The sequence below is a fragment of the Oncorhynchus mykiss genome, chromosome 25, assembly GCF_057628025.1.
Source record: "Oncorhynchus mykiss isolate SJ-2025 chromosome 25, ASM5762802v1, whole genome shotgun sequence".
Taxonomy (NCBI): Eukaryota; Metazoa; Chordata; class Actinopteri; order Salmoniformes; family Salmonidae; genus Oncorhynchus; species Oncorhynchus mykiss.
In genome coordinates this window covers 63,818,396-63,839,349 of record NC_143046.1, presented here as the reverse complement: position 1 = coordinate 63,839,349, position 20,954 = coordinate 63,818,396, and the positions used below count along the sequence as shown (strand labels likewise).

Sequence of the window (20,954 nt, the reverse complement as noted above, 5' to 3'; positions counted from 1 at the left end):
AATGGAAACGTGGACTTGGGCGACAGTGCTGCCAGGCGCGGTTCAAGATCTGCCTACTGCGTTCGTGCGTCCTGCTCTGACATCATGGAGACACTGATATGGCAATGCTACTGTTAGAAACATTCTAGTCTGTTTCAGACAGACAGCCTAAGCAACATCATGTCGTTGAGCTGGTCAGCAAAAGACCACAAGAGTTCTACAAATTCCCCCTCCAACCCTACCCAAGGGCTGAAGCGGCCACGGAATGACACAGGGAACAAAGTGACTGTGGTGCTCGGTGCGCAATGGGGAGATGAAGGCAAAGGAAAAGTCGTCGATTTACTGGCGACTCAGTCTGACCTTGTTTGCAGATGTCAGGTAATATCGTGTGCATATAATGCGATATTAATGTAACCTTGACATGCTTGAACTGAGAAAAGTTATAACGCATTTTGATTGTGTGAAATTCATGACGTGTCTTTAGAAAAGTAATGTCTCAACATACCTGAATCGGTGACTGTCAGTGTACTTTACAACCGTATGACAGGTGTGTGGCAGGCATTGGAAAAACCTTGAAATAGCTTACTGTTGTTATTATTTTGTTCAGTAGAGTGATGTTTCAGAATTTTTTTTGGCACGTAAATGTTTAATGTGATGTCCTCAGTAGGCTATAATGGAATTTAGGATAAATCTTGTTTTCTATTTTATCAATACAGGATATTAGTTTAAATAATTAAAATAATTAAAACATGTATTTAGAAAACAGGGTGATATTACCAGTTCTTCAACACCACTTTGAATTGTTGACTTGACTGGAGTTGAAATGAAACGTTTTACCTTGGAATACTATTAAATGGTTAACTGTCCCTTTTTGAGACTTGTAACATGATCATTAAGAACTTGGAAGCATATTCTCTCAATGAGGAATCCATTCCTCACACATCACCTACTGTAGCTGGACATTTTCTCTATCTGACCTATAGTAAACTGCTCAAATAGACCAAAGTACCAACAATATGGAAAAACTATAACTATTTCTTACAAATTAAAGTCTAAAATCACACAGTAATGACAGGGAAAGGTAGCATAAGATCACAATTGGATCAATACTCATATTATTACAAAGGTGTATTAACATAAAGAGGGTGTTATAACTAGGTCACTCTACACTCTTAGTAAAAGGGTTACAAAAGGGTTCTGCGGCTGTCCCCATAGAATAACCTTTTTTTGGTTCCAGGTAGAACCCTTTTTGGTTTCAGGTAGAACTATTTTGGGTTCCATGTAGAACCTTCTGTGGAAAGGGTTCTACCCGGAACCAAAATTGGTTCTTCAAAGGGTTCTCCTATATTGGGACAGCCGAAGAACCCTTTTTGGTTCTAGATAGCACCTTTTCTTCTATGAGACTAACCTGAATGAAAATGATGTCAATAATCAATCAAATGTATTTTATAAAGCAGTTTTTACCTCAGCAGTTGTCACAAAGTGCTTATACATATAGCCAGCCTAAAACCCCAAAGAGTATGCAATGCAGATGTAGAAGCAGAGTGGCTAGGAAAAACTCCATAGAAAGGCAGGAACCTAAGAAGAAACCTTGAGGAGCCAGGTTTCGAGGGGTGGTGTGAGAGAGAGAGAGAGACTCATAGACAAAATTTCTCATTGGCCAGCAAGGAAAAACTAAACTTGCTCAGAAGTAATATTTTGGGCCACTTGCAGTGTAAAGGCCATTACACAGTTGTGTTGTACTCTCCATTGACAGCAAGTCCCATCACTGAGCACTCTGTGTACTCTTTCAGCCAGCCCCACCCACTGCTGGTGAAGGGTCACATTCCCAGGGTGACTTGACATGTGAGAAGGCCAGGTCTTAGCCAGGGGGCAAGGAGTGGAGGGTCTGGCAGCCAAGTATGTTAAAATAGTTGGTAGGGGGGTAGCTTGGTGACAGGGGAGGGGGCTTAGACTCTATTATCCACTGATTCAGATAGGATTATGAATTTGCTCTGGATGTATGGCCAGTGGATGTCCTGGCTGTTTTATGTCCAAATGTTGCTATCCCATTACAACATTAATCAACTCAATAACTGTCCTTTTGTGATATCATGCCACTAGACTTTGTTGAAAGTGCCTGGATTGCCAAACACAATGTTGTTTTGATCTTCCAGGGTGGTAACAATGCAGGCCACACAGTGGTAGTGGAAGGCACAGAGTATGACTTCCACCTTCTCCCCAGTGGCATTATCAACCCCAAAAGCATATGTGTCATTGGTGAGTGTTTCTATCTTTATTACCATTTCCACTGGGAATGGTGACCCCAATGGGAAACTGTCTATATGTGCTCATTTATCCAGCATATGGTCCATTGTAGGTAATGGCGTAGTCATACACCTACCAGGCTTGTTTGAGGAGGCGGAGAAGAATGAGAAGAAAGGTAAATCAAGTATTTTTAGAAAAATAGTCAATACTGTAATTGTCAAGTTCGAGGAAACCATTACAGTCATTTTTTATTCTCCATTCTCTGACCAGGTCTCAAAGGTTGGGAGAAGAGACTAATTGTCTCTGACAGAGCTCACCTCGGTATGTTTGTATTTTTCTGGTTTCACAAATGAAGCAAAGATTATATGTGCTATTTTAGTAGTGTGTGTTTATCTGCATAATGTATATCTTTGTATTGTGCTTAGAGAAAGGATGACATTTATTATGCTTTGATTTTTCGACAGTGTTTGATTTCCACCAGGTTGTGGATGGAATTCAGGAGACCCAGCGACAAGCGACAGAGGGAAAGATGTAAGGGTAGGGAAGGCAATGGTTGCTTACATAGGGGACGGGAATACAATGGGTCACTGTCAATAGAGACTTCAGTCAAGTGGAAGGTAATCTAGCGGTTAGAGTGTTGGGCCAGTAACCGAAAGATCGCTAGTTGAATCTCGAGCCGCCAAGGTGAACAATCTGTCGATGTGCCCTTGAGCATTGATAATGGCTGACTCTGGCCTTGACCCCGATTTCAGGGGAATATGGGATATGCAAAAATACATTTCCAATTCACTCGTGCATATTAATACACACTTGTACATGTGTGAAATAGGACAAATAAGCACCCACCAAATTATTATTACAATCACTTCCACAGCTGATGAAAAATTGCAGATTCTATTTTGTAATCCCCTCAGCTAAAACAGGTGTTTTTCCTCATGACAGTATTGGAACGACCAAGAAAGGCATTGGACCCACCTATACCAGCAAAGCATCTCGCATTGGACTGCGTGTCTGTGACCTTCTGGGAGACTTTAAAGAGTTCTCTACCAAGTATGCTTACTGACAGACAGGACACAAAATAAACATCTAAACCTCACATACAACAAACATTTTGAGAGTCCAACATTGTGTCTCTCTTGAGACTTTGCTCTTGAACTAAATTGACCCACTGAAGTGAGCAGTAATAGACATTGAGATGATTTGGGGATTTCTTTCAGATTCAAGAACCTTGTCGCACAGTACCAGTCCATGTACTCGTCCCTGACAGTTGATACTGATACTCAGCTGAAAAAACTGAAGGTATGTGGTAAATCCCCTCTGAATGAATAGTCATGGGCTACAGATATATTAGATCTATGAGACTGTTGTTTGTCTTGTACTGTGCAGGAGTATGGAGAGAGGTTGCGGCCGATGGTGCGGGATGGAGTCTACTACATGTATGAGGCTCTTCATGGACCCCCAAAGAAAATTCTGGTGGAAGGGGCCAATGCTGCCCTCCTCGACATTGACTTTGGTAAGATATGTCATAGTCCCATTGAGGATCGTGCCAATGATGAGATGGACAGGGAAGTTTGATGGTTAAATGGACAACTCATCTCTATGTAAGTTTAAGTCCCACTTTCTCTCTTCCCTTTAGGCACATATCCTTTTGTGACCTCATCAAACTGCACTGTTGGTGGGGCATGCACTGGTCTTGGCATCCCTCCCCTGAATATTGGTGAAGTGTATGGTGTATCAAAGGCCTACACCACCAGGGTAGGAATTGGTGCCTTCCCCACAGAACAGCTCAATGTAAGATCTCTTTCATCTACCTGGACATTTCTGACTCTTGCCTTACAGTAGCATCTCCTTACTGAGAATAACGATTAAAGGGGAACAGCCAGAGCAAGACTTGAACCAGTGACCTTGAGTGAGAGTGTCCACTGTCACCTGTGCCATAAAGGTGAAGGCCTTTTAGCAGAGGTTATACTGCATTTTGCAGTTTGATATTTACCGTGACTAAGTCACTCTCTTGCAGTTTCTTTAGACATGATGTTTTCTTTTGAGGTACAAGTAGAGTTGGATATGTATAGTAAGCCTAGTGTTTAAGGTCACATGACCCTCACAAGCCTGGTCTCAAAATGCGCTGCCTATGTGGCCAGCTCTCAGATTGTGTGAGAGGTCTGTTAAAACACTATTTAGCTCTAATGCTGATCACATGTTCAAGGCCTAAATTTAGGCCAGAGTCAGGGTTCAAGATAGATTTACTGTCTGGTCTGGGGTTATGTTACCTAACATGAGAACTGCCCATGGAGCTGCTGTTCAACATGTTGCAGCTTGATCCCTCACTCCAACTGTAAATCTATTGGTTTACTAAGCATTTTATAACATTTTATTAGTAAAACCATTAGGATTAGTACCCAAAAATGACTATTGATTAACCAAGTGATCTCGACACAGTGGAGCGGGTCGAGAGTTTCAAGTTCCTTAGTGTCCACATCACCAACGAATTATCATGGTCCAAACACACCAAGACAGTCGTGAAGAGGGCATGACAAAACCTTTTCCCCCTCGGGAGACTGAAAAGATTTGTCATGGGTCCCCGGATCCTCAAAAGGTTCTTCAGCTGCACCATCGAGAGTGTCCTGACCGATTGCATCACCGCATGGTATGACAACTGCTTGGCATCTGACCGCAAGACACTACAGAGGGTAGTGCGTACAGCCCAGTACATTACTGGGGCCAAGCTTCCTGCCATCCAGGACCTATATGTTAGGCAGTGTCAGAGGAAAGCCCATAAAATTGTCAGAGACTCCAGTCACCCAAGTCATAGACTGTTTTCTCTGCTACCACACGGCAAGCAATACCGGAGCGCTAAGTCTATGACCAAAAGGCTCCTTAACAGCTTCTACCCCCAAGCCATAAGACTGCTTAACAATTAATCAAATGGCCACCAGACTATTACACTTCACCCCTACCTACATGTACAAATTACCTCAACTAACCTGTACCCCCGCACAATGACTCGGTACCGGTACCCCCTGTATATGGCCTCATTATTTATTTATTTGGTAAATATTTTCTTAACTCTTCTTGGAACTGCACTGTTGGTTAAGGGCTTGTAAGTAAGCATTTCACGGTACGCTCTACACTTGTTGTATTGGGCACATGTGACAAATAAAGTTTGATTTGATTCTAGATAACTGAGTCTGTTTTGTGCAGGCAACAGGTGAGCTGCTGCAGACGAGAGGTCATGAGGTGGGCGTGACAACGGGCAGGAAACGTCGCTGTGGCTGGCTGGACCTGGTCATCCTGAGATACGCCCACATGATCAATGGCTTCACTGCGTGAGTGGATAGGACTAAAATATCACCCTCTATGAAGTCTTTATCTGACTGGTTCAATGTACTGTCGCTGCCTGTGAATGCTAGTCTGAATGTAATTCATGTAGTAGTTTTCCTCTCTTTTCTCAAATGTGTTAAACAAATAACATTGTTTCCTAACAGCATTGCTTTGACAAAACTTGACATCCTTGATGTGCTGGATGAGATCAAAGTAGGAGTGGCCTACAAAATCAATGGCAAAAGAATTCCCCATTTCCCAGGTATGCTCTCTACATTAAACTGTAGTGATTGATTAAGAAGTAGGCCTACTTGTACCAGACTAGGCCAACACTGTAAAAGAGACATTCATTATGTATTATCTCGACAAACATTTGATTTCTCTTCGGATTATTAATTATCGTCTACCTTCATTCACATAGCTAACATGGAGCTGTTGCACAAAGTGGAGGTAGAGTATGAGACCTTCCCAGGCTGGAAAAGTGACACGTCTGCAGCCAGGAAGTGGAATGATCTCCCCCAGAAGGCTCAGAACTACATCCGCTTTGTGGAGAACCACATTGGAGTACCTAGTAAGTTACATGCAGGATACAGGGAGTTCCTGCTGACAGCAGGCTAGTTAGTCTTCAGTAGGGCACAAACTGAAAACAAAAATAAACCTTCTTATTGAACAAATAGGCATATAGGCCATAGTAGTATCTCCTCCATTTCACCACATTTCAAAATATTTTCTTCAGTGGAATGCCTACTGAAGGTGACCCAGTTTTACCAGCTACAACCATACCACAGTCCAGCATACTGACCACTGAATTGGAAACTGAAGAGCCTTGGTACAGGGACATGGCTTCAATGTGCCAGTGGGGGGCAGTAGTGGCTATATTATAACATGTACCCAATTCTGAAAGAATGATACTAGTCTAGTGTAAAGGTTTTTGGGATTTGTGAGTGTTTTTTGACATGTCCTTTGTAATTTCTCTCTACAGTTAAGTGGGTCGGCGTCGGGAAGTCCAGAGAGTGCATGATCCAGATGTTCTAGAGACTTTTCCTTTTCTCTCCCCAAGATGGATGCACATGGATGGACGAGATGTGGCTTGATGTGACATATGCTTACAACCCTCAAACTATCTAATATTCTGTAGAACCTGTTGCCAACAGATACGTGTAGCCTTGAAACAATGTTGAGTGGAAACGTTGGTAACTTTACATCTATCTGTGTTGCATCAGTAAATTGCCTTGTCATGATGTCTGCCAGAAAGTCCTACAGTATGACTGAGCCATGTGTAAATCTTACCTTGTGCCACACAACAACCCTGAAAGAAAAAAACACACCCAATAACTTTTCCTCCTGAGTAATGTTAACTGCCTTATGTTTTTGGTCTTCTTTAGGGATGGATCAAAATCTACATAATGTGTACCTGGAGAAAATGGGGGAGAGTAATGCTTTTTCAATTTCAGTCAAGGGGAGGGTTTTGTATTTTTTTTTTTTATCTAGTCCAGGGGAGGGTCATGTAATTTGTAATTGATGAAATGTCTATATTTCTCAGTGTTTTAGAATGAGTTGCTTGTTAGGTTATATATATATATATATCGATGTGTGCCCGATGCCGCCCCTCAACCCTGATTCTCCGCTGGGGGCGCAATATCAAGTGCGTCTATAGGCTATTTAGTGTGGTCTCAATCAAAAGATCCATAGCTTATTGGCTATAGGCTATGAATTTTATGCTCGGAGAAGCACAGAGCAAAATTATATTTTTAAGAAAGCTGCTGGGATGGTGTAAATGAAACTAGGCTGCATTACACACTGCAATGGGTTATTCCACCCTGAGCCCCGGCCTGCTCTGCTCTTGCTGATCAAAAACGTGTTTGTGTGCTGCCTAACCAATGGCTGTGCAGTGTAGGACTATGGTGGCAGTTTAAAAGGAGAGTCAAAGGTCTCTTGCAAACATAATATATACATATTTTTTATATTAGGCCTAGTCCAAACAATGCACTATCTTGCGTGCAGACTAGCCTATAACCTATGTTCTGTTCAGCTTGAGAAGGAGAGCTTGACGATGAGGAGGAGGACCGGAGGTCAACTTTGATAGCTTGCTACTACTATATATGGGGATATCATTGGTAGTCGTTTAGTTTCTTTGACTTTCAGACCCTGAGCTGCAACCTTCTATAGTCAAGGAGACAAAAACATGACTTTGCTTGGGAAGAAATGTAATTCTGTCACTATCAATTAAGCTTCACTTTCTGTACAATAGAAGATATTTAATACCAGACCGTTTTTGGGGAAGAGTAGGCAGCAGTAAATATGACATTTTTCTGTGTCTGTAGGCTTACTCTCTCTTGGGTGGAAAGTTAGGCCTAACGTTTGAAAGTACAATGCTCTGATTTCTGCTGACCTGGTCTCGGAGCATTTCCTATTATTCTGTACGTAAATCTGAGACACTCCATTTCGTATGATATGTTATGTATTAATTTGCTAGGCTTGGGGTTAGGCTTACGGTCTGGGTTAACTTTAGGAGTTAGGTCAAATGGTTAGGGTTAGGGGAAAGGTTAGCTAAAGGGTCAAGGGACAGGTTGGTTAACATGCTGAGTAGTTGCAAAGTTGCTAATTAGGTAAAATTGTTCGTGTTGAGATTCAAACTTACAACCTTTGGATTGCTAGACGTTCGGGTTATAAGCCTACCCAACCACCCTAATTTCATTTTTGCCGTAACTAACCATCTGTTTTATGTAACCATACCGAACATAAAATATCATACTAATTTGTGTGTCTCGGGTTTACGTTTACTATGTTATGTTTAGTCTACAAGACCAGGCTAACTGGTTTTATTATTTGCCAACAGGGACAGTTTTGTTGTAAACATTATAAAATGATCACATAGGCTTAGCTCTCGGTCCATTCTTAGCCTGTAATTTTGGTCATTTGTGTGTATTAAAAAAAGATTCTGCTAATGTGTAAAATGATGTAAAATTGCATGACATTTTTTATAAAAGGCCATTTTTATTCTCGGACTTGCAAGTAAGATGACAGATTCATGCAATGTGTTCACTATGAAGGGGATCTTTCCACCCCTACTCTTGTCCACGGTGGTCTGCGAACCCACAACCTTCTGGCCCTCAGCCCTGTACGCTATCAAATTTCCTGCGTTGCCATGTAAGACTTGCAGGAGGAAGAACGTTTTCTAATAATGGATATCTAAGGTGCTGGTCTGTCCAAGCGTGAGGGTAAATGGTAGACAAGTTTTCAGCCATCCACTTTATGTTTGAATTATTATTTGGGGTTTAGGGGAGGGTCACTTTTTTTTCAAGTGTTCAGGTAGAGTAAGGGAGGGCCATCGATTGTCATGTCAGAGCGGTTCGATTTTTTCCCATGTAACCCTTATTAAAAATAAAGTTCACTCCCTTACACATTTATTACACCCGCAAGCAAACACCATATATTTTGTATCACCAAGTTGTCTGTTTGCATAATAAACAAGTTCAGGAGTGAAAGAGTGCGATAAATAGTTGGAATCCTTATTAAAGTTGCAGTCCGGGATCTTAAGCACTGACAAATTTGGAACATACTGTATTGTATGATCTTAAGAATTGCACACAAAAAAAGGACGCAACATATCATGAGAAATGGACGACATATGCTGTGTTCTTAACCAAGTGGGAAGTGGGAATTTACCGCTATACAGTAGAGTAAAGACTAAATCAAATCTAATTTTATTGGTTGGGTACACATACACTACATGACCAAAGGTATGTGGACACCTGCTCTTCGAACATCTCATTCCAAAATCATGGGCGTTAATTCTGGGAAGGCTTTCCACTAGATTTTGGAACATTGCTGCGGGGACTTGCTTCCATTCAGCCACAAAAGTATTAGTGAGGTCGGCACTGATGTTGGGCGATTAGGCCTAGCTCGCAGTTGGAGTTACAATTCATCCCAAAGGTGTTTGATGGGGTTGAGGTCAAGGATCTGTGCAGGCCAGTCAAATTCTTCCACAACAATATCGGCAAACCATTTCTGTATGGACCTTGCTTTGAGCACGGAGCATTATCATTCTGAAACAGGAAAGGGCCTTCTCAAAACTGTTGCCACAAAGTTGGAAGCACAGAATCATCTAGCATGTCATTGTATGCTGTAGCGTTAAGTTTTCCCTTCACTGGAACTAAGGGGCCTAGACCGAACCATGAAATACAGCCTCAGACCATTATTTCTCCTCCACCAAACTTTACAGTTGGCACTATGCATTCAGGCAAATTAGCGTTCTCCTGGAATCCGTCAAACCCAGATTCTGCAAGATGGTGAAGCATGATTCATCACTCCAGAGAAGCGTTTCCACTGCTCCAGAGTCCAATGGCGGCAAACTTTACACAAAATGCCATTGCGCATGGTGACCTTAGGCTTGTGTCCAGCTGCCCGTGCATGGAGCTCCCGACGAAGTTGCTTCCAGAGGCAGTTTGGAACTTGGTAGGGAGTGTTGCAACCGAGGACAGATGATTTTTATGCACTATGTGTTTCTGCACTCAATCCCATTCTGAGAGCTTATGCGGCCTACCACTTCGCGGCTGAGCCGTTGTTGCTCCTAGATGTTTCCACTTCACAATGACAGCACTTAAAGTTGAACAGGGAAGCTCTAGCAGGGCAGAAATTGGACGAACTGACTTGTTGGAAAGGTGGCATCAAATGATGGTGCCACATTGAAAGTCACTGAGCTCTTCAGTAAGGCAATTCTACTGCCAATCTTTGTCTATGGAGATTACACGGCTGTGTGCTCAATTTATGCACCTGTCAGCAATGGGTGTGTCTGACATAGCCGAATCAACTAATTTGAAGGAGTACCCAATAAACACAAATCTAAGTAAAGAATATATAAATATATGGACGAGCAATGTCAAAGCGGCATAGACTAAGATGCAGTAGATAGTTAAGAATACAGCATATACATATGAGATGAGTAATGCAAGATATGTAAACATTATTAAAGTGACATTATTAAGGTGACACAATCATGAGTGAACAGGGAGTACAGGCGGGGCTTAACACGCACCCTTGTGGGGCCCCAGTGTTGAGGATCAGGGAAGTGGAGGTGTTGTTTTCTACCTTTACCACCTGGGAGCGGCCCATCAGGAAGTCCAGGACCCAATTGCACAGGGTGGGATCCAGATCCTTGAAATATGTCCTATTATTGCGTCTGTGAGCATACTGAGACCATGTACATTTTCAGGTAGTCCATTTTCTTATTTTACTACTTCTATGAGTTTGTAAACAAACTGAAAGGGTGCATACTGCCAGGGTGTGTTGTTTGAAGAGGTGTGTAGCCAAGCATGGTCGATTTACTGCCACCTACAGTTATGGAATGTTTGCTCATGAGTATAATTCATTGGCTGAACCCTTCTTGATAACCCGGATTGAATGATTTGATCCTTCCTTCAACAATAGGATGTCCCACCCAGTTGACTTCTTTAAAATGGTGAAACCCTTAATGGCAACATCCATACCAAAACAGGTTTTATCCAACTACAGTCCTCTAACTCTATGGTGGTAAATTCCCACGTCTCTTGATTATGAACACGGCATTAGTACACCATTGTGCACAATTTCCGGGGATTCACTTTGGCTTGTGAGCAGTACTTTCAAAACTATTGGTTGAAATTATCCAAAACCTCTGGGGCATCTTTTAACTAGACAACCAGTTCTTATATTCTTTAGCCATACCCTTATCCTACTTCTCCTCTGTTTCTCTGGTGATGTAGAGGTTAACCCAGGCCCTGTAGCCCCCAGTTCCACTCCTATTCCAAAGGCGCTATCATTTGTTGACTTCTGTAACTGTAAAAGCCTTGGTTTCATGCATGTTAACATCAGAAGCCACCTCCCTAAGTTTGTTTTTTTCACTCCTTTAGCACACACCGCCAACCCTGATGTCCTAGCCGTGTTTGTATCCTGGCATAAGTAGACCACCAAAAATTCTGACATTTCCATCCCCAACTACAACCTTTTCTGCCAAGATAGAACTGCCAAAGGGGGTGGAGTTGCAATCTACTGCAGCTATAGCCTACAAAGTTTTGTCATGCTATCCAGGTCTGTGCCCAAACAGTTGTAGCTTCTATTTTTAAAAATCCACGTTTCCAGAAATAAGTCTCACACTGTTGCCGCTTGTTATAGACCCCCCTCAGCCCCCAGCGGTATCCTGGACACCATATGTGAATTAATCACCCCCCATTTATCTTCAGAGTTTGTACTGTTAGGTGACCTAAACTGGGATATGCTTAACACCCTGGCTGTCCTACAATCAAAGCTAGATGCCCTCAATCTCACACAAATTATCATGGAACCTACCAGGTACAACCCTAAATCCATAAACACGAGCACCCTCATAGATACAGTATCATCCTGACCAACCTGCCCTCTAAGTACACCTCTGCTGTCTTCAACCAGGATCTCAGCAATCACTGCCTCATTGCCTGCGTCCGTAATGGGTCCGCGGTCAAACAACCACCCCCATCACTGTCAAACGCTTCCTAAAACACTTCAGCAAGCAGGCCTTTCTAATCGACCTGGTCCGGGTATCCTGGAAGGATATTGACCTCTTTTCGTCAGTAGAGGATGCCTGGTTATTCTTTAAAAGTGCTTTCCTCACCATCTAAAATAAGCATGCCCCATTCAAAAAATGTTGAACTAACAACAGATATAGCCCTTGGTACACTCCAGACCTGACTGCCCTTGACCAGCAAAAAAATATCCGTTGACGTAATGCATTAGCATCGTATAGCTCCACAATATGCAACTTTTCACAACTTTTCAGGGAAGTTAGGAACCAATATATACAGGCAGTTAGGAAAGCGAAGGCTAGTTTTTTTCAAACAGAAATTTGCATCCTATAGCACAAACTTCAAAAAGGTCTGGGACACTGTAAAGTCCATGGAGAATAAGAGCACCTCCTCCCAACTGCCCACTGCACTGAGGCTAGGATAAATCTTTCGAATCTCACCGTACCTTCGCTATGCAATCTGGTTTCCGAGCTGGTCATGGGTGCACCTCAGCCACGCTCAAGGTCCTAAACGATATCATAACCGGCATCGATAAAAGACAATACCGTGCAGCCGTATTCATCGACCTGGCCAAGGCTTTCGACTCTGTCAATCACCGCATTCTTATCAGCAGACTCATCAGCCTTGGTTTCTCAAATGACTGCCTCGCCTGATTCACCAACTTCTTCTCAGATAGAGATCAGTGTGTCAAATTGGAGGGCCTGTTGTCTGGACCTTTGGCAGTCTCTATGGGGGTGCCATAGGGTTCAATTCTCGGGCAGACTCTTTTCTCTGTATACATCAATGATGTCAGACAAATCAAATCAAATTTTATTTGTCACATACACATGGTTAGCAGATGTTAATGCGAGTGTAGCGAAATGCTTGTGCTTCTAGTTCCGACAATGCAGTAATAACAAGTAATCTAACTAACAATTCCAAAACTACTGTCTTGTACACAGTGTAAGGGGATAAAGAATATGTACATAAGGATATATGAATGAGTGATGGTACCGAGCAGCATAGGCAAGATACAGTAGATGGTATCGGGTACAGTATGTACAAATGAGATGAGTATGTAAACAAAGTGGCATAGTATAGTATAAAGTGGCTAGTGATACATGTATTACATAAGGATACCGTCGATGATATAGAGTACAGTATATACGTATGCATATGAGATGAATAATGTAGGGTAAGTAACATTTATATAAGGTAGCATTGTTTAAAGTGGCTAGTGATATATTTACATAATTTCCCATCAATTCCCATTATTAAAGTGGCTGGAGTTGAGTCAGTGTCAGTGTGTTGGCAGCAGCCACTCAGTGTTAGTGGTGGCTGTTTAACAGTCTGATGGCCTTGAGATAGAAGCTGTTTTTCAGTCTCTCGGTCCCAGCTTTGATGCACCTGTACTGACCTCGCCTTCTGGATGATAGCGGGGTGAACAGGCAGTGGCTCGGGTGGTTGATGTCCTTGATGATCTTTATGGCCTTCCTGTGACATCGGGTGGTGTAGGTGTCCTGGAGGGCAGGTAGTTTGCCCCCGGTGATGCGTTGTGCAGACCTCACTACCCTCTGGAGAGCCTTACGGTTGAGGGCGGTGCAGTTGCCATACCAGGCGGTGATACAGCCCGCCAGGATGCTCTCGATTGTGCATCTGTAGAAGTTTGTGAGTGCTTTTGGTGACAAGCCGAATTTCTTCAGCCTCCTGAGGTTGAAGAGGCGCTGCTGCGCCTTCTTCACGATGCTGTCTGTGTGAGTGGACCAATTCAGTTTGTCTGTGATGTGTATGCCGAGGAACTTAAAACTTGCTACCCTCTCCACTACTGTTCCATCGATGTGGATAGGGGGGTGTTCCCTCTGCTGTTTCCTGAAGTCCACAATCATCTCCTTAGTTTTGTTGACGTTGAGTGTGAGGTTGTTTTCCTGACACCACACTCCGAGGGCCCTCACCTCCTCCCTGTAGGCCGTCTCATCGTTGTTGGTAATCAAGCCTACCACTGTTGTGTCGTCCGCAAACTTGATGATTGAGTTGGAGGCGTGCGTGGCCACGCAGTCGTGGGTGAACAGGGAGTACAGGAGAGGGCTCAGAACGCAACCTTGTGGGGCCCCAGTGTTGAGGATCAGCGGGGAGGAGATGTTGTTGCCTACCCTCACCACCTGGGGGCGGCCCGTCAGGAAGTCCAGTACCCAGTTGCACAGGGCGGGGTCGAGACCCAGGGTCTCGAGCTTGATGACGAGCTTGGAGGGTACTATGGTGTTGAATGCCGAGCTGTAGTCGATGAACAGCATTCTCACATAGGTATTCCTCTTGTCCAGATGGGTTAGGGCAGTGTGCAGTGTGGTTGAGATTGCATCGTCTGTGGACCTATTTGGGCGGTAAGCAAATTGGAGTGGGTCTAGGGTGTCAGGTAGGGTGGAGGTGATATGGTCCTTGACTAGTCTCTCAAAGCACTTCATGATGACGGATGTGAGTGCTACGGGGCGGTAGTCATTTAGCTCAGTTACCTTAGCTTTCTTGGGAACAGGAACAATGGTGGCCCTCTTGAAGCATGTGGGAACAGCAGACTGGTATAGGGATTGATTGAATATGTCCGTAAACACACCGGCCAGCTGGTCTGCGCATGCTCTGAGGGCGCGGCTGGGGATGCCATCTGGGCCTGCAGCCTTGCGAGGGTTAACACGTTTAAATGTCTTACTCACCTCGGCTGCAGTGAAGGAGAGACCGCATGTTTTCGTTGCAGGCCGTGTCAGTGGCACTGTATTGTCCTCAAAGCGGGCAAAAAAGTTATTTAGTCTGCCTGGGAGCAAGACATCCTGGTCCGTGACTGGGCTGGGTTTCTTCCTGTAGTCCGTGATTGACTGTAGACCCTGCCACATGCCTCTTGTGTCTGAGCTGTTGAATTGAGATTCTACTTTGTCTCTGTACTGGCGCTTAGCTTGTTTGATAGCCTTGCGGAGGGAATAGTTGCACTGTTTGTATTCGGTCATGTTATCAGACACCTTGCCCTGATTAAAAGCAGTGGTTCGCGCTTTCAGTTTCACACGAATGCTGCCATCAATCCACGGTTTCTGGTTAGGGAATGTTTTAATCGTTGCTATGGGAACGACATCTTCAACGCACGTTCTAATGAACTCGCACACCGAATCAGCGTATTCGTCAATGTTGTTATCTGACGCAATACGAAACATCCCCCAGTCCACGTGATGGAAGCAGTCTTGGAGTGTGGAGTCAGCTTGGTCGGACCAGCGTTGGACAGACCTCAGCGTGGGAGCCTCTTGTTTTAGTTTCTGTCTGTAGGCAGGGATCAACAAAATGGAGTCGTGGTCAGCTTTTCCGAAAGGGGGGCGGGGCAGGGCCTTATATGCGTCGCGGAAGTTAGAGTAACAATGGTCCAAGGTCTTTCCTCCCCTGGTTGCGCAATCGATATGCTGATAAAATTTGGGGAGTCTTGTTTTCAGATTAGCCTTGTTAAAATCCCCAGCTACAATGAATGCAGCCTCCGGATAAATTGTTTCCAGTTTGCAGAGAGTTAAATAAAGTTCGTTCAGAGCCATCGATGTGTCTGCTTGGGGGGGGATATATACGGCTGTGATTATAATCGAAGAGAATTCTCTTGGTAGATAATGCGGTCTACATTTGATTGTGAGGAATTCTAAATCAGGTGAACAGAAGGATTTGAGTTCCTGTATGTTTCTTTCATCGCACCATGTCACGTTAGTCATAAGGCATACGCCCCCGCCCCTCTTTTTACCAGAAATATGTTTTTTCCTGTCTGCGCGATGCGTGGAGAAACCTGTTGGCTGCACCGCTTCGGATAGCGTCTCTCCAGTAAGCCACGTTTCCGTGAAGCAAAGAACGTTACAGTCTCTGATGTCCCTCTGGAATGCTACCCTTGCTCGGATTTCATCAACCTTGTTGTCAAGAGACTGGACATTGGCAAGAAGAATGCTAGGGAGTGGTGCGCGCTGTGCCCGTCTCCGGAGTCTGACCAGAAGACCGCCTCGTTTCCCTCTCTTTCGGAGTCGTTTTTTTGGGTCGCTGCATAGGATCCACTCCGTTGTCCTGTTTGTAAGGCAGAACACAGGATCCGCGTCGCGAAAAACATATTCTTGGTCGTACTGATGGTGTTGATGCTGATCTTATATTCAGTAGTTCTTCTCGACTGTATGTAATGAAACCTAAGATGACCTGGGGTACTAATGTAAGAAATAACACGTAAAAAAACAAAAAACTGCATAGTTTCCTAGGAACGCGAAGCGAGGCGGCCATCTCTGTCGGCGCCGGAAGTAGAAAAAGACAAGACAACACCATTCTGTATGCTTCTGGCCCTTCTTTGGACACTGTGTTAACAAACCTCCAGACGAGTTTCAATGCTATATAACACTTCCATGGCCTCCAACTGCTCTTAAATGCAAGTAAAACTAAATGCATGATCTTCAACTGATCGCTGCCCGCACCCGCCCACCCGTCTAGCATCACTACTCTGGACGGTTCTGACTTAGAATATGTGAATGTATGTTACTGTAATTTAATTATGCCAATGTGTTTTCATTCATTGAAAACCCTTAATCTATTTTATGAGAATTTGTAAGATTCTTGTTTGCATAAAATAGACGGAGACCAGTCTTTTCAATAATAGGTAACAGAATTTATTCTCGGAGCGCGCTGCCACGTTCCCACGAGCAACAGTTTATATACAAAACATTACGTAATTTCATTGCTTAACAGAAACCCCTCCTCTCAACAGGGACAAAGTGAGGTGAAAAGTTCATTCTAACTTACTAACACACTCCCAGGTAACTTTTGACCCCTCAACATTATCGATCACCACTTAGCTGACAGTTCTAATTAACAGAAAACCTAGGAATGCACTCACTGTCTTATCTAAAAACCACAGAGCTCAGTATCGTCGGTTCAACCATAGGTTAACGACCTTATCTGTTTACACAGTCCACTTCTTTCTTCCTAGTTGGAATGGTGTTCATCAACTTTAATTACTCCTCGGCTGTGTCACACAATCGCATCTTATGAACCCAGATATTTAATCAGATATAATAAAACAGAGTATAAGTTTTACTTAGTTACAGTTCCATTTAAAATTATTTGTTGAGTCATTTATTCATAATTTTCCCAACAGTGAACAACTACAAATACCTAGGTGTCTGGTTAGACTGTAAACTCTTCTTCCAGGCTCACATTAAGCATCTCCAATCAAAAATTAAATCTAGAATCGGCTACCTATTTCGCAACAAAGCATCCTTCACTCATGCTGCCAAACATACCCTCGTAAAGCTGACTATCCTACCGATCCTTGACTTTGGCGATGTCATTTACAAAATAGCCTCCAACACTCTACTCAACAAATTGGATGCAGTCTATCACAGTGCCATCTGTTTTGTCACAAAAGCCCCATATACTACCCACCACTACGACCTGTATGCTCTCGTTGGCTGGCCCTCGCTTCATATTCATCGCCAAACCCACTGGCTCCTGGTCATCTATAAGTCTTTGCTAGGTAAAGCCGCCCCTTATCTCAGCTCACTGGTCACCATAGCAGCACCCACCCGTAGCAAGCGCTCCAGCGGGTATATTTCACTAGTCACCCCCAATGCCAACTCCTCCTTTGGCTGCCTTTCCTTCCAGTTCTCAGCTGCCAAAGACTGGAACTACTTGCAAAAATCACTGAGGCTGGAGACTCATATCTCCCTCACTAACTTTAAGCATCAGTTGTCAGAGCAGCTTACTGATCATTGCACCTGTACATAGCCCATCTGTAAATAGCCCACCCAACCTCCTCAACCCGATACTGTTATTTCTTATTTTTTGCTCCTTTGCACCCCAGTATCTCTACTTGCACATTCATCTCCTGCACATCTATCACGCCAGTGTTTAATTTCTAAATTGTAATAATTTCGCCACTATGGCCTATTCATTGCCTTACCTCCCTAATCTTACTACATTTGCACACACTGTATATAGACTTTTCTATTGTGTTATTGACTGTACATTTGTTTATCCCATGTGTAACTCTGTGTTGTTTGTGTCGCATTGCTTTGCTCTTGGCCAGGTCGCAGTTGTAAATTAGAACTTGTTCTCAACTGGCCTACCTGGTTAAATAAAGGTGAAATTAAAACAAATGTAAAAAATGCAAGTAATTGTATTGTAGGCTAATGTGGGATATGATTTGTTTTTACAACAATTTCATAAACAACACCTGACAAAGCATAAATTGATGAGAAGCTACCTGTCAGAATCTCCCTAGGAGAGGTGGGTGTGAAGTCAGGCGCAGGAGAGCAAGAATTCCAAGAAGGGCGTTTTATTACTGGTCCACCAACACAACAAGTACAGGACCACAAAAGCAGCTACAAGAAAAAAGGAACGCAGTCTAGTAAAAACTAAAGAACACGCTCCTCTACTAAACTAACGTGCGGGAAAAACAGTCCCGTGAAAATAGACCTGCTTAACAGTAACATACCGCAAGCCAACAACATTAACACAAACAATCCCGCACAAAATCTAGCGGATAGGGCGAGATTAAATACCCCACTGATTCATTTAAACAGGTGAACACAAGACAGACAAAACCAAACGAAAAAGAAAAGGGATCGGTGGCAGCTAGTAGGCCGGCGACGACGCCAGCCGAGCACCGCCCGAACAGGGAGAGGAGTCACCTTCGGTGGAAGTCGTGACACTACCTCACTGGAACCTATAAAATAAAACTTCTATGATAGCTACATACCCCGGTTTTCAATACAAATGTAGTGCATTGATGAATGATATTTTGGATATTATGTAGCTACAAATATATGTATATTTGAAACAATGAGTAGTCTACATTTACATGCACACAAATAATTAGATATTAAACTGATGATGGCAGTAGGCAGAGTATGGAAATACTAATGTAAACCGTTCCGTGGACTTCAGGAAACAGCAGAGGGAGCAGCCCCCTACCCACATCGACGGGACAGTAGTGGAGAAGGTGGAAAGTTTTAAGTTCCTCGGCGTACACATCACGGACAAACTGAAATGGTCCACCCACATAGTGGGTGTGGTGAAGAAAGTGCAGCAGCGCCTCTTCAACCTCAGGAGGCTGAAGAAATTTGGCTTGTCACCAAAAACATTCACAAACTTTTACAGATGCACAATCGAGAGCATCCTGTCGGGCTGTATCACCGCCTGGTACGGCAACTGCTCCACCCACAACCGTAAGGCTCTCCAGAGGGTAGTGAGGTTGCACAACGCATCACCGGGGGCAAACTACCTGCCCTCCAGGACACCTACACCACCCGATGTCACAGGAAGGCCAAAAAAGATCATCAAGGACAACAACCACCCGAGCCACTGCCTGTTCAACCCTCTATCATCCAGAAGGTGAGGTCAGTACAGGTGCATCAAAGTGGGGACCGACAGACTGAAAAACAGCTTCTATCTCAAGGCCATCAGACTGTTAAACAGCCATCACTAACATTGAGTGGCTGACTCATCTCTAGCCACTATAATAATGAAAAATGTATGCAATAAATGTATTCCTAGCCACTTTAAACAATACCAGTTTATATAATGTTTACATACCCTACATTACTCATCTCATATGTATATACTGTACTCTTTACCATCTACTGCATCTTGCCTATGCTTTTCGGGCCATCGCTCATTCATATATTTTTATGTACATATTCTTATTCATTCCTTTACACTTGTGTGTATAAGGTAGTTGTGAAATTGTTAGGTTAGATTACTTGTTAGATATTACTGCATGGTCGGAACTAGAAGCACAAGCATTTCGCTACACTCGCATTAACATCTGCTAACCATGTGTGTGACAAATACATTTGATTTGATTTGATTTAAACACCTTACTCTGCTAATCTTAACTGGTGAAAGGTCAAAATCTTAGTAAGCATATGCCGATTAAAACACCTGGTTTTCTGAGCAATGTTTTGAATTATTAGGACATGTAAACAGCTTAAATCGGTGTTCCAGCAGTGTATTATTATTATTATAATATATTTTTATTTTAAACATACAATCTACCTGTGAAGCCAGTCAACATTTACATTATGTTCATCTAGCAGACACTCCCATCCAGAGTGACCCACAGAAACAATCATGCTCAAGCGCCCTACCCAAATATCCCAGACATCGACAGATCCCGCACCCAGTCGATTCGGGGACCTAAACCAGCGACCTCTCGTCCACCGGCCCAACCGCCAGACCACCAACCATCCAAGATCCGCAACCACAGTTCCTCCATGAGCTACCCCCCAACCAACCAAGAGCCCCCGAAAAACATGCCCCTCAATTCCCCATCCCCAAACCCTCCCCATCTCCACCCCTCCAACCAAAACAAACACACCCGATGTGCCAACAACCAACAAAAAGAACAAAATAGAAAAAAAGACTTGAATAAAGGAAAACAACAACAGAAAAGAACAATGCAAAAACAAAAGACATCAAGGACAGCTGTGTATTTGATCTGCGCGTGTGCTAGCCGAGCGAGCCTCCCTCTTATTATCAGTGGAGTGAATTCGTGAAAAACGGAAAGTATTTGTAACGACCCTGGGTTTATAAGCGCGGAAATCAACTTTGCCGCACGACCATGCTTTTGCGGCACAGTCGATAGCGCGCCGGACCTCGGGCTAGAAGGTCGAGGGTTCGAGACATGCTCCCTGCTGTTTAATTACAGTATGCATCTTAGAAATAGTTTTTACATACATTTTCACAAAAAGGTTGCGCAAAAATAACATGGTCACTGCGGTAGAACGTTTATTTTGCGATTTTCTGCATTTATCAAAAGACGCATCAGTAGCCTGATTTCAGATGTGTCCATGTGAACAGGACTATAAGAGAAAACGTTCTTCTTGCAAAGCATGTAAACGTTTT

General features: G+C 43.4%; 1 protein-coding gene across 1 annotated transcript; it reads left to right on the top strand.

Annotated features, from left to right (window-relative positions):
• Window positions 1-10: 10 nt before the first annotated feature.
• LOC110505490 (adenylosuccinate synthetase isozyme 1 C) lies at window positions 11-8,504 on the top strand. The gene is made up of 13 exons (XM_021584745.3): window positions 11-357; window positions 2,136-2,238; window positions 2,339-2,401; window positions 2,497-2,547; window positions 2,691-2,757; window positions 3,169-3,276; window positions 3,444-3,525; window positions 3,613-3,739; window positions 3,863-4,017; window positions 5,428-5,552; window positions 5,712-5,809; window positions 5,969-6,118; window positions 6,530-8,504. The coding sequence occupies exons 1-13, from the start codon at window positions 160-162 to the stop codon at window positions 6,580-6,582; spliced, it is 1,380 nt and encodes a 459-aa protein (XP_021440420.1). The 5' UTR covers window positions 11-159; the 3' UTR covers window positions 6,583-8,504.
• The last annotated feature ends 12,450 nt before the right edge of the window (window positions 8,505-20,954 follow it).